Source organism: Motacilla alba, chromosome 20, assembly GCF_015832195.1.
Source record: "Motacilla alba alba isolate MOTALB_02 chromosome 20, Motacilla_alba_V1.0_pri, whole genome shotgun sequence".
Taxonomy (NCBI): domain Eukaryota; kingdom Metazoa; phylum Chordata; class Aves; order Passeriformes; family Motacillidae; genus Motacilla; species Motacilla alba.
The window spans coordinates 10,768,701-10,782,579 of NC_052035.1; the positions used below are offsets into that span (position 1 = coordinate 10,768,701).

The following is a 13,879-nucleotide window of genomic DNA, read 5'->3' on the forward strand; positions in this document are numbered from 1 at the left end:
ATGTGTAAAGTCAACCTGTAGAAACAAATAAGCACATTTTTATACATGCAATCTCTGGCAGGATTGCTCAGAAATCGTGAAGAGTTGTAAAACAATGCCATAATATTCTTAAATGCCAGATGTCACATGAAATATTATTCAGAATCACTTCTCTCTCCTTCCCAACCTGCCTGCAAACAAGTGGGATCAGCACAGCCTGGCCGTGGGTGCTGGGAGCAGCATCAGCTGTGAGTGGTGCATTATTAACAACTGGAATTATTAACTCTGTTTCAGAAAGCTGTTCTGTGCCTCTACACACAGTCGTTTGCAAAATTATTTGGGAAATTAATCTTGCACCTGATCCCTCCCTTTTTTAATGAACCGTGTTGTGCTGTCAGGCAACGCTGATGGACAGCATAAAGCAAGGGAAGGGAAAAGGGAAAATAGCACCTGAAAAGGGAAATAGCACCTGAAATGACAGGCAGAGCCTTTCCCACAAAGCGCCTCACTCACAGAGTTAAAGCAGAGCAGAACAAGGGGAGAGTAAAAGATAAATTGCACCATGGGAGGGGTGGCAGTGTGGTGGGACCTGGGTCCCTGTGGGGAAGGTGAATGTCCCAGTTCCTCACCTACTGCCAAAACTTTTAGCCACCAGGAAGATGCTGATGGTACCTGGCTGCAGTTTGGTCCCCTCCTCTATTCCCAGTTGCTCTGGCTCTGCTTTTCCAGCAGCAGCTCCAGGAGGACCTCTCTGCTCATGGGGCTTCGTTGCTTTTTGTCTCCTTCAACATCTGGAAAGTAGGGAAACTCCCTCTTTGTAGTGACCAGAGATACCCCTGGGCTCCAGGGGAGCTGTGTAACCTCTGGAACCCTTGGCATCCTCACTCCATGCTCAGGTCTGCATCTCATTCCTATTTTTGCTGCTCTTGTCATTTTCCAAGCAAATTACTGAGGAATCCTCCACCCACCAAGCACCAACCCAGCCTTCATCAGATAATACTGCTGGCAAAAGTTTTAGAACAGGGATTTTTGCGTGGTTGACATTAATTTTCAAACTTCACAGTGCCTTGTAGGCCCTGGGAAAGAAAGGAAAGAGAAAGGTGGGAATGATTTCATGCTTCCCCTGCCCTGCTAGGGAGATGTTTCTCAGCCTCCACAGGGAGGAGATGTGTGTGAAACAAAAGGGTAAGAGGAGTTTCTGTGGCCACTGGTTTTGGGATAAGCAGGTACAGTTTGTCATGCAGCCTAAAAGACATCTGGCTTCTACATCCCCAAATTCTTTCTTCTCTACTCTCTGAGCCTACACATGCAGGAAATTCACTGACTGACCATCATCCTCTGGAGGTGTTGGATCTGGGCAGTGATCCTCCTGTGCTGAGGCAGAGAACAGCCAGGGGGGTGGCAGCAAACACCCTTTAGAAGGATGACCCAGCACCTGCACACCTTGTTTTGCTCTACAGCTCCTGTGTTATTCAGTCCCTTCGATTGCACTGAAAGTGATTAATGTTCCTTGTCCTCACCTTCTCCCTCCAGCACGGCTGCACTCTGGCTTAGCAGAGGTCAGAACCAGCAGGACATGATTACTCATTGGAGAGAGAAGGACTTTCAGTTCTTCTTTTTCCCTTTTTTTTTTTGTTCCAGGATGGTCTGAACTCAGATCACAGCAGCTGAACTCAGATCACAGCAGCTGTGGCATCCAGTGGCAGCTCTGCAGTGTTTGGAGTCCCCGAAGGCAGCTTACCAAGACAGCTTTCACAAGTAGAGCCCTCTCATCATCACACTCAGGCAAAGGCGAATCCTGTTACTTACAGCCACAACAAACTCCCTCTCTTCAGGCCAGAAGCCTCAGCAAAGCCCAGGGTGGCTGATGAGATGGATTTATTTGCTAAAACCCTGTTTGCTGCAAGGCAGACCAATAAAGAGACCTGCTGGAGGTCTCAGCTCTCCAGACCCAGGAGGGCTCTGTTTCCTTTGGCCTGTACTATCTTTACACAAATCTGACTCCAAATGATTTTTCTGGAGGTCAAACTGGCTTCAGCAACACGGATTTGGGCTTGGAAGAGGAAGACAGTGGATAACAGCACGGGCAGAAACATCCTGAGCATGGTTGCAGCTTTGCCTGCAGTGAGCTGATGCTTCCTAAATCTTCACCTTCCCCCTGTCACTGTCCCTTTTCACTCCTCTTCCCCGTGCCTTTGTAGCTGGATGCCTGACATACTCTGTTAGTCTCTGCTGCCTTATAATGAACATCAAAAGAATGAAAAGATGATGAATCAGAGATCAGGACCCAGGGCAATCATTAATAGAAGGGAATACATTAGGCACACCATGGCTCAATAGAAAATACATTCTCCATCTGCCTTTCCTACAGATCCAAGGGCAGGCTTGGCATTGTCTCAGCAGACAGAGATGAGGGTGAGGTTTGGTTTTTAATGAGAAAAGCCAGGAGTCAGGGAAAATCCTTGTACAGATGAAGGTCTTTCTGAATTAGAGTGATCTGGAGGATGTGGGTCAGGCTTTGGAAGGCAGTGGGCAGGCACGGGGAGCAGAATCCCTCTGGCAGCAAATTCAAACCAGGGAGCTGAACAGAATCCAGCCCCTTCAAAAATGGAGAAGGGGCCACAGTGGCTGACAGGGGTGAGACAGAGAACTTGGCAGAGGTGGCAGGGGCTGGAAGGACAGAGAGATGTGTTACCCTCCCCCTAGGAAGGGCATCTTTCTCTGGAGAGAATGCACTTGATAACTGGCATTTAAGTGTTGGACCTTAAACCTTGAGAGAGCTTTTAGAGACACAAACACTTGAAATTCCTGCCTGGAATGGCAGCGTCTCCAGAGAGATAACAGAGATGGTGAAGGAGTGCTGCCCAAAGGGCCTGGGCAGATGCTGCTGCATCATTTCCCAGGAGCCACTGGAGAGGGGGAGAATAACAACAAGCTTCAGACCCTCTTGGCTGGACACTGCCCAGCATCTGGGGCACCAGTTTTCATTATCAGAGAAGCCAAATGGCCAAATAAACAAGATAAAGTTAGCTAGACTGCTGATCCTCCTAATCTCAGACACAGAGATTTGTTTGCCCTCTACTCTCCAGAGAAATGTGTTTCCCTCCATTCCATATTGCTCACACAACCACATATGCTTGGGGAAGAAGTGTCATAGAGGAAAGACAAGCTTTTGCTCAAATCCCTCAAATACTGTGCCTGAAGGACCCTCCAGCTTGTAAGATACCTTTGTGAGCCTCTGGGGACAGCTTCTGCTCTTAACTGCCCTGGCAAGACTCAGAAGAAACTCTTCTGATCCAGTTAAGTTGGGCAGAGACAAGAGCAAAGTTGTCTGTGCTTGTGTTTGGAAGGGGTCTGGTGAACCCAGGGCTCCATCATCCTCCCTGGTGCACACAAAGAATCAATGGATTTGCATCTTTGTAAGGGGAAAGAGAACTGGGCCCACGTTGAGCAGCGATAATGAATTAAACTGAATTAAAATTTGATATATATTAGAGATATGTTAGTTACTATATAAAGTAATGTACTTAATTAGCCCAGGAAGTCTGTTAAATATTACATGAGGTTACCAATGAGCTCCTGCAGGAAGCGAGCGAGCTGACATTTGTAGTTCTCCTCACATGAGAACCTGGTGGTAGCTCTGGAGATATCCAGGGACTCCACCAATGGCCTTAAACCCACCCCCTCTCATTGCTTAGTGACCCAAAGTTTTATGAAGTCTGATGGAGTGCAAAGGAGCCCACTGTGCCACAGCTTGCACCACAGCCCAGAGAAACCCAGCTCATTTCTCTACAGCTGCTCTGGTTTCCATCTGCCTGGGAACAGAAATGGCTTTGATTAGAAATGTTTTAGTCCTTCCCAAACCTCTTTTTGTCACTCCTAACCCACACTGTTTGCTGCCATTAAGAGTATTAGAAACGGAGGCCAGCCTTGCCTCTTAAACCACTGCCTGATGGAGTACCAAATTTAATGGATACTTTTTCAACAGAGCTTTAACATTCACTCCTCCATGTGGCAAAATGCTTCCAGCACGGTTGGCAGCAGCTGCACATGGATTTCATATCTTCATATTCAGACCCTGCTGTCTCTCTCTGCAAACATCCATCAGTCTGAACAGCAGCTGCCAACCCAGTCCAGGCTGACAGATGTAGGATGACTTCTGGTTTCATTCCCCACCGTGCTCTGAAATTTGAAATACAATACTGAATTGGCCTTGACAAGAGTCAGGTGTTAACTCTGATCAGACAGTGACTCCGTTACTAATGGCATTACTCATCCTGCTCTGCATTGTTTTCCTCCCCCAGAGTCGTTAAACTCAGCATTTCCCTGCTCACAAAAGTGCTGTTGGCTTGAACAAGGATAGAAATGTGACTTTTTGTGGTGACAAGGTGATTTGTAATTTTAAGGAGCTCGTTCCCAAGAAGCCAAAAGCAGTCATGGCAGTTTGAGACAGGTCCAAGTATGGAAAGTCTCCCTGTTGTAAAGGATGCATTTTTTAACACTTTGGGAGTTTGGATTTGCAGGTTGCAGCTGGGAATGGAGAGGAAGAAAGAAGGAAGGAAAAGAAAGAAGTGAAAAGGCACAGGACATGTTTTGAGCACAGGTAGGCACACACTGTGCCCAGATGGGGACAATTCCCCTCCAGAATTTGTGATCCTTCTCAGGGACATGGTGGCTTTGTGGCCATTTGCAGCTCTCAGCAGGTGTTGCTTTGGGGGTGGAGATGTTAGTTTCTCTCACCTTTCTGAAGGCTGGCTCACAGGTTATTTCTTAGCATTTCCAAGGATTATTCTGGTCATCATTGTCTTTGTTTGACATCAAACTCACTCAATTTTGTCCCCTGCAGTAGGGTAAGGAAGAGACCTCCTGCCAGCAGCAGAAGCTGTTTTGACACCTGGCTGAGCTGGATGAAGCACATCCAGTGACTGATTTCATTATTTCCCAGCCAGGTTTGGATTGCCAGGCTGGTTTTCAGTCCCAATAGCTCCCCAGGCTTTGACAGACAAGTTGTTGTTGGGTTTGTTTATAAGAGAAATGTATATCAAAGAGCAGCATTTCACTGCAAAGGCATCTCCAGCATGAGAAATGCTCCCCTGATGTTTCCTGTGTCCTACTCGTTGGTGCTACATGTGAAATATTTATACTGGGGGTTTGTGCTGTGTCTTGGGGGTCTGGCAAAGCAGGAGCTGAAGGGCTCCTTGAAGATTTTGTCCTCAGCCAATCTGGAATCTCTTTTCCCTGCCACACTGCCCTTCTCTTCACCCATGTGTGCCGGTAACTTGTGAGGGGATCTCTAAAAAGGGAATTTTTCCAAACAGAATAAACATGTCCCATGATGAAAGGCAGAAGAAAAGGAAATAAAACAAAGGTTTCATAGCGACAGATACTTGTGTGAATGCCAGAGGACTTTCAACCCTCCTCAGTAAAGACATGAACACAAAGAGATTTTTTAATAATCTCTTTCTTTTAAGTTTGTTTCAGAGACAAACTGGCTCCATGGGACAGAAATAAGCAATGGAAAAACTACAACTTGTGCATATCCCCCTAGTCCTAGCTTTATAGAGAGCTATCTGTGGGCATGATGGTGCAGACAAGACAAGACTTTTTGGCTGTGAGGGCAGTCTGGAGGGCAGCTGGAACAGGTTGTCTGGAGGGGTCACGGAGTCTTCATTCCTGGAGATATTCAAACACCAACCAGACAAAGCCCTGGGCAAGCTGCTGCATCTGACCCTGCTTCAGCAGAGCAGTTGGCCTGGAAAATCTCAAGAGGTCCCTTCCAGCCTGAACCATCCTGTGATCTGCCACCCCCAGCTCCTGCTGCTCAGGCACAACCTCAGAACAAACAGAAATGGGGCTCAGGAGTGCTTGGAGCTGAGCTACAGCTCAGACCATCCAGAAAGGTTCCACTGTACAGATCCACAGGGATTGAGCAGTGGACAGGAGGTCTCCCTGCCCATGGCCTGATGCAGGGTGATCAGAACACCCTATGTGAACTCATATAAGCACCTATGAGCACATGGGGTACCTACACATGGCATATTGGTGTGTAAGCCAGGTCCAAACGTGAGCTGTCAGACCATCTGCTTGCATGTCTGAGTGTACTCTGCTTTAACTACAAGTTGTGTGATTTCCTTTCCTGAGATGTATTAGAAATACACTTGTCCTGTCTGCTGAAGCAACAGAGAAACATCAGGATCAGGAAACCTGTAATCTGAGCTCTATCACCTCTCATTTATCTAAAAACCCTGGCAATTTACTCTGGATAGAAAATACCTGTGATTTGTCCACATTGTATTGTATCGCTTTATAAATTATCCTAGATACAGAGTTTGCAAAGGGGGTTTGCTTTCTATCCGGGTGGTGAAAATTCTGAATAATGGATGACAGCTAACAAACAGCAAACTGCTCCTAGGGATGGGAGCTGTACAGCACACACCCCATCGTTTGGAGTTTGTAAACATTTCAATGAACACTAATGCTTGACTGAGTAGCTGGAGAGTATAAATAACACCAGATCCCAAACAGCCACACAGCGAAAACGGTTCATGGGCTCATTAAACATCACGGGCATCCAAAAATTAAAAAAAAACAAAACAACTCTTTCTCCATCACATCTGGGGTGATCGGCAAAAAATTCACGTCCTCTCTGCCGGGCTGTGTGCAGTCCCAGGGTGGCTGGGTCTGATCCCCTCGGCAGCGCTGGAGCACGCACCAAGCACCTAAAGCCGGGAGCTCTGGAGCATCCCCGGCGCTCCCACCCGCGGCTCCACGAGCGCACAGTGACATCCTCTGTCGGGATGCGGCAGCAGCGGAGCCTCAGCCATCCACGGACAGGCCGGCTTGGGGACACTTGTGTCCCCGAGGAGCGGGACACGCGTGCCCGACTGCCGCAGCTCGCCCGGCTGCCGGCTCGTCGTGCGCGCAGCCGGGAAATGCCAGCCCGGCTCCGAGCGCGGAGCCAGCGCCTTGTGCCAGCGCTGGGCACGCTGAGGGACGGGATGAGGCTGGCTCTGGCTGAGGCCACCCTTTGGTGGGTGCCACGGCGGCCACAGCCTGCGGGAGCGCTGAGAAGGGCTAGCAGGATCGGCAGGACAGCGGCTGTGGCAGCGTGTTCGAAGAGGAATTCGGTGAGGCTGTAGTAGTTCCTGAGGTGAAAATAGCTTTTGGAGCAATCAGAAGGTGGCAAACCCCCTGGGCCTTAACTACAGGCTTGTTTCTGGGTTTGCAGTTTTCTTGCTTTGCTTGGGCTCTCTCTGTTTCTCGAGCTCCCCAGACAGAAGGGTGCCTGCTCAGGGTCTCCAGCCTGTAGCCTTCTCTGTTTTGCAGCTGCTGCTCTGCACATCCCCGTGCTGTCCTCCAGAGGTGGTGACAGCAGAACTGACCCTGCCCCTGTGACAATCCCTGCGAGGATGTTTCCTCTCCTGCCACCTGGAGCAGGCGCCGTGCACAGGGGCTGTTCAGTGATAGGTAACTTCATCCCGCAGAATCACCAGCTGGAACAAGTCAGACAGAAGGTATTCTCTTTAGCTGTGAAGGGTGAACAAGTGGTGGAAGAAGGAAGAGTTCATCACCTTCCTGGAGCTGGGGCTGGGAGCCCCAGGGACTCCTTGGTTTGCAAACCAAGAATTGCCTGCACCCTGGCAGCTTTACCTCTTCCCCTGCTGCCCATGAGGAGCAGAGGCAAGATCATCACCCTCTGTGTTCCACCTGCCCAGGGAGCCCTCCTGGCTGATTGAAAGGCGAATGAAGTTCTGACTTCACTTCTGTTCATGGAGGCACAGACCCCACGGCAGGAGCAATAAACTCACGGTGGACGCTTGGGAGAGATGCAGGAATGTTGCTGTGCAGCATGCAAAGATGCTCTGGGAGAATACAGGAATGCTTCTGAGTTGAGAGGGGAAAGAGGAGTGTAGAGATGTTCTAGGGGGTGGCAAGGATGCTGTGAGGTAATGCAGTGATGCCCCAGGGTTGAGAAAGGAAGGGACACGGGAGAAGATGCTCTGGGGGGTATCAGGGATGCTCCGGGATAATGCAAGGATGCTGCGAGGTTGAGAGGGGAATGTGTGGATTCCCAGGGATGCCCTGGAGGAATGAAGGGATGCTCTGGGTAGCACAGAGATGCTCCCGGGCTGAGAAGGTACGTGTGAACGTGCAGATGCTCAGGGCTGCTCTCGCGGGATGCGGAGATGCTTGGGCGGATTTCGGGATGCTCCGGGGGTTTCGGGGCTGCTCGGGGGGTACGCGAGGGTGCCGGGGGCCGGGGCGGGAGGCGGGAGCGGGCGGGGCGGGGAGGGGCAGCAGCCCCGCGGCGGCGGCGCGGCGGGAGCGGAGCGGGCATGGAGAGCGGCGGGGCGCTGAACGGCTCCGCCGCCGCCGGGCGCTTCGCGGCCGCGGGCACGGCAGCGCTGGGCGCGCTGATGGCCCTGCTCATCGCCGTCACCGTGGCGGGCAACGCGCTGGTCATGCTGGCCTTCGTGGCGGACTCCAGCCTGCGCACCCAGAACAACTTCTTCCTCCTCAACCTGGCCATCTCGGATTTCCTCGTAGGTAAAGTGCCGCCCGCGGGGCGCCCGCCGGCACCGGCACCGGCACCGGCACCGGCACGGCCCGGCAGCAACTCGGCGGCGGGGCGGGCAGCGAGCCCGGGGCTCCGCCTGCCCGGCTGCTCCCCCCGGGCTCCACTCCTGCCCCCGACACCCTCCCGCTGTCCCCGGTCCCCTCCCGCTGTCCCCCGCCGCTCCCTCCGGCCGGACCCCCCCGGCACCCGCGGTCCCCCGGGGCAGAGCCCGGCTCTCACCGGGAACGGACCCCTCCGCTTGCAGGTGCCTTCTGCATCCCCCTCTACGTGCCCTATGTGCTGACGGGGAGATGGATCTTCGGGAGAAGCCTCTGCAAACTCTGGCTGGTGGTTGATTACTTGCTGTGCACCTCCTCGGTCTTCAACATCGTACTAATTAGCTACGACAGATTCCTCTCGGTGACAAGAGCGGTGAGTCCTGTCATGGCAGCTGAGAGGGACATAACTCTCTTCCTGCTTTATTCCCCAGATTGTCTGCAATACTTAAAAGTTCATTGAATCCTCCAGAAACTATGAATCTTTCAGCCTGGAAGGCAACAATCATCTACAAATTCATCATTTAGCTGTGGTTTCAGATTAGCATTCCTGGCATAATTAAATCACTTAAAGCTCAGTCCCTGTCGTGCAGGTGTTCCCTTCCCAGGTGACAGGGTGGTAGTGTACTATCCTTACTAAGCAAGCCAGCCAGGCAAGCAGACTTTAAACTAACTTGCAAGAGCTTATTATCCCCAGGACAAACAAGTGGGCTGCAGTCAGACTCGCAGCTTCTCGGCAGTAGATTGCACTGCCAGCTTTGGCAGGGAATGTGGAGAGGTCTCTGAGAGTGTGGGAGACCAAAACGCTCGGCCTTTTGCAGGAGGTAACGAGCAGTTCACAGGCAGATCTGACCCACTGCTGTTTGCTCGTTCCTTGACTGAAAATACAGCACAGATCTAGCCCGGGAGTTGGTCGAGTCCCTCTCCGTGGAACTGACAGGGACTGGCTGGGGACAGCTCCGGTAAGTGGTGGGTGCAGACAGCTGTCAGGCTCCAACCAAATCAGTACATTTCCACTTAGCAGACACCATATTTTGGAGCTGTAAAATGAGTGTTCTAAATCTCCCCTGTAAAAGCGTGATTTATCCAGCAATTGCTCCTGTTGCCTATGGCATATCAATTTGTTGGACTGCTGGGGTATTGCCTAGCAACTTTACCAGGCATGCTAATAGTCCATTTGTGAGGAGCCTCAGCCAGCTGGGGTGTGGGACTATGTGTAAGAAAAGGCTTTCCTCTTGCAGGTCGCCTACAGAGCCCAGCAAGGCAACACCAGGCAAGCAGTGCTGAAGATGGTGATGGTGTGGGTGCTGGCATTCCTGCTGTACGGACCTGCCATTATCAGCTGGGAGTACATATCAGGCCAGAGCATCATCCCCAGTGGGGAATGCTATGCTGAGTTCTTCTACAACTGGTATTTCCTCATGACAGCCTCCACGCTGGAGTTTTTCACCCCTTTCATCAGCGTGATGTTTTTCAACCTGAGCATTTACCTGAACATCCAGAAGCGCACCAAAATGCGCCTGGATGTTTTCCACGAGGTGCACAACCAGTCCTTCACTGAAGAGATGGAAAGCAGCCCAGAAGCAAAGCTTTCTTTGAAATGCTGTAAGTGGGAGCAGAAGGAGTCAGCTAAAACCCTAGACCTCTCTAAGAGCAAAGCTCAAGCAGCAGCCTCCACTTCCAGCCTGGATGCCAAAGACCTGCTGGAAACAAGCTCGGAGAGCTCCAGGAAACCCAAGTGTTGCAACAAAAAGAGCTGCAAAAATTCAGCCTCCACCCTGTCCTCAGAGAAACGGGTGAAGATCGTGTCCCAGAGCACAACCCAGCGCTTCAGGCTCTCCAGAGACAAGAAAGTGGCCAAATCCCTGGCAATCATTGTGGGCATTTTTGGGATTTGCTGGGCACCGTACACTCTCCTGATGATCATCCGCGCTGGCTGCCACGGCCAGTGCATCTCTGAGTTCTGGTATGAGACTTCTTTTTGGCTGCTGTGGATCAACTCCGCTGTCAACCCTGTCCTATACCCTCTCTGCCACTCCAGCTTCAGAAGGGCTTTTATTAAACTCCTTTGCCCCAAGAAGCTGAAGATTCAGCCTCACTATGCCCTTCAGAGCTACTGAAGGTGACGCCAGCCCAGTGTGAGGATGTGAAAAGCCTTGGTTTACTTCTGCTGTACTGGTGTGGGACTGGAGCTTGTTTCCTTGGAAGAACCCAGGAGCAGTGGTGTGGGGCAGGTGAGGAAGGCAGAAGAGAGCCCACTAGAACTTATTTTAGTTCATCAACAATAGCCCACCGCAGAGAAGGATAAAGGGGTTTATTGACATTACCCACGGGTAGTGAAATCTGTGTCCGCCACTTGCAGGTGCCACAAAAGAGCTCTGCTGCCACCTAGTCAGCCTGAGCAGCACCAGCATTTTGCTCCAATAAACTGAAAACTGAACAGAAAAAGCTAATAAAAATAAATTTCTGGCTTAAACTACTGTGCAAAACTACAGCTTAGCTGTTGGCAGACCTGATCTCCCTCATAAATGGGAGTTTTTCCTCACACCTATTACACATAGATGATGATACAGAAAGAAAAGAACAAACCTCAGAAGGAAAACATCTCATTTATAATTTTTGTTACAGCAGCTGCAGCCATAATCTGGATCCCTGTTTCATGGGGTGCAATAGATGTCCCTTCCACACCCCAAGAAGGGACAGATCTCAGCCCTGAGGAGTTTACAGCCAGGCTCTGAGGCACTGAGCATCGTGCTGTTGGCATTGCTTGATCCCTCCCTGCTTCAAAACTGCTCTGATTTCCCCGGGGTTCTGCCACACAGTGCTCCCGTGGGAGTGCTTCCCTCCTGGCTAGAGCCATGCAGCAGGAACCAGCCCTGGAAGGGCCCTAGAGAAGGGTTCTGTGCCCATGGGAAAGGTGCCAGCACGGCACCAGCTTCTCCAGACTCCATCCTGACAACCCAAAGACATCTTCAAATCTCTTCTGCAGGATCTTAAAGATACTCTTCTGGCACTGTGTTAGGGAGCCACAAGCTCTGAGAGAAGCAAACCTTGTGTTGTTTTTTTTATGTTCCTTTTTGAAATGTTCCTTTCAGACCTCTTAAATTTCTTAAGTTTCAGAACTCTTTTATTCTTTCTTTTAAAATACCTCACTTCACTGGAGACCTGGCTTGAGCTGATTCAGTCAACACAAGCATCAACTCTTTTACTGTTTAATTTTTTTTAATTTTTTTTTTTAGAGCTGTCAACTAATTACACAGATAGAGCACAAGATTCAAGAGACCAGGGCTCTAGCCTTGGTCCTACCATAAAATCCTGGTCATTTCACTCTGCTTCCCATCTCAAGCTTCATCACAGTTGCCCATTTGTTCTGCAGCCTCTTTGGGCACAGAGGCAGTATGACCAAAAAGCAGATTAATTCCACTGCTGGCACTGCTCAGAGATGTAGTAACACAAATAAGTAATTAGTTGCCATGGCAAATGCTCATGTTTAACAGTATTGCACAGGGGAGCTCAAGATCCTAAGTCTGAAAACTATATTTACACATAGAAACCCAAATGTTGTAAAGCAGTACCCAAAAGCTTATGATGTTGTGATCGCCAATTACACTTTGCTGCTGCAAGCAAACTGCTTTTGGCTGCTGCTAAAAGTAAAAAGAAAATGCCATCAGACTGTATCTCAGTGATATTTGTCAAGTAGATCAGTATTGTCACCTGAAGTCAGGTTTTAAATGATGTCTTGTCTCGTGTATGTGATATTTCAGGCTTGTGACATGTTCTGTCAGTTTGTTATATATGGGTTAAAATCCACCCCTCAAAGAATGTGTGCTGTGAAGTGACAGGATAAATGTTGAGCCTGCTCGCACCTTTCCCTGCGTCTGCTCCCTTCTGAAAACTTCAATAAAGTATTTTTATAAGAAGCTTGCTGCATATTTTGTGGTGAAAAAGGTGTTGTCAGAAATAATAAAATCCAACTGGAAGCAAAACATCCCTGGGTTTACCTAAGGAGGCCGATATACATGTCACAGAAAAAGCAGCTCCTGAAACAGCTGAGTTTCTCCTGTCTCTGGTGAGCAGGTTCCTGACAGCTCCCCCTGAGGGCATGGTGAGTGCACATCACTCAATCCTCTCCAGCTTCTGGTCTTTTCCAGAGCATGTTACACGCAGCTGGCATCTGGAGAGGTTGCATCAGCAATAACTCTTCCTATAACTGACAACCCTCACTGGTTTACTTAAAAATGACAAAGCCATAACGTGCCCAAGGCACGTTTCAAGTATCAGTATCAGTATCAGTTTCAAGCTGTAGTTCTCTTCAGTTGTTCAACAGGAGAGGTCGAACCACTAGATCATTCATTCTGATTAAAAAAGGTGCCTGGTGTGACACCTTCCTTTCCCAGGGGGAAGAAAATAATCTATTTCCCTGTGAGCCTTTTGCACAGTATTTTCGTGGTCTCTGACCTCCATGTGGGCAGAATTATCTACACTCGGCTGAAAGTAATTTTATTCATTGTTGGATTTTGCGGGGAAGATACTTACATTCCTTCCTGAAATAAGAGCTCTTGCTTTGCCAGATAAAAAGGAAAAATAACTATTTATGCTTGGACATGAGGTCACACCTGAGCCTGCTTTTCATACTGAAAATGCTGGGAGATGCTCTGAAGTTTCAGAGTAGCTGATGACTAATTCAAATATGCTTAAAGGAGTATTTGAATTCTGCTGATTTTCAGTGTTCAGAATATAAATGTCTATATGCATTTGGAAGAGGCAGTGACTGGGGAGCTGCTAGGCATCATCCAATATGAATTTTGGAAATGCAGAACCACTGGATGAGGCAGGGGTGCTTGTCATCCAGCCCAGCAAAACACCTGTGTATCATTTATTTTTACAGGCTAAAAAAACTGCCTCTTCCCTATTGTCTAGGCAGAAACTAAGCAGGCAGGACCCTTTTACAACAGCCATGAAGGAAGAGTTGCTGTAATTATGAATATGATTCAAATTTTTGGGGAAGCACATAGGCTTCATCTCCACAGAGAAAAGAAACCTGGCTAATTCCAGAGAGAAGCATCCAATTTATGCAGGGAGTGTTGGTAAACAGCATTCACACAGCTGCAAGTCATGCCAGGGAGCTTTTTGGATAAGAGACTTCCCACAGGAGCAGAGTGGAGGTGATGCCAGTTCCCCTCTCTTGATCCAAACCTCCACTCCATTAACTCGAGGACATGAAGGCTGCCCTAACAAGGTCTGTGGTCTTTTCCTACAGCAGCATCTGCATATCAATAAACTATAA

General features: G+C 49.4%; 1 protein-coding gene across 1 annotated transcript; it reads left to right on the forward strand.

Moving 5' to 3' along the window:
- The first annotated feature begins 8,298 nt into the window (after nucleotides 1-8,298).
- HRH3 (histamine receptor H3) lies at nucleotides 8,299-12,500 on the forward strand. Its single transcript, XM_038158860.1, has 3 exons — nucleotides 8,299-8,526; nucleotides 8,802-8,968; nucleotides 9,834-12,500. Exons 1-3 carry the CDS (start codon nucleotides 8,316-8,318, stop codon nucleotides 10,710-10,712), a joined length of 1,257 nt encoding a protein of 418 aa, XP_038014788.1. The 5' UTR covers nucleotides 8,299-8,315; the 3' UTR covers nucleotides 10,713-12,500.
- The last annotated feature ends 1,379 nt before the right edge of the window (nucleotides 12,501-13,879 follow it).

Excerpts from the sequence above, each read along its gene's own strand:
- HRH3 (XM_038158860.1), top strand. The coding sequence starts at position 8,316 with ATGGAGAGCGGCGGGGCGCTGAACGGCTCCGCCGCCGCCGGGCGCTTC. Across the intron at positions 8,527-8,801 it reads CATCTCGGATTTCCTCGTAG|GTGCCTTCTGCATCCCCCTC; the intron begins GTAAAGTGCCGC and ends CTCCGCTTGCAG. Across the intron at positions 8,969-9,833 it reads TCCTCTCGGTGACAAGAGCG|GTCGCCTACAGAGCCCAGCA; the intron begins GTGAGTCCTGTC and ends TTCCTCTTGCAG.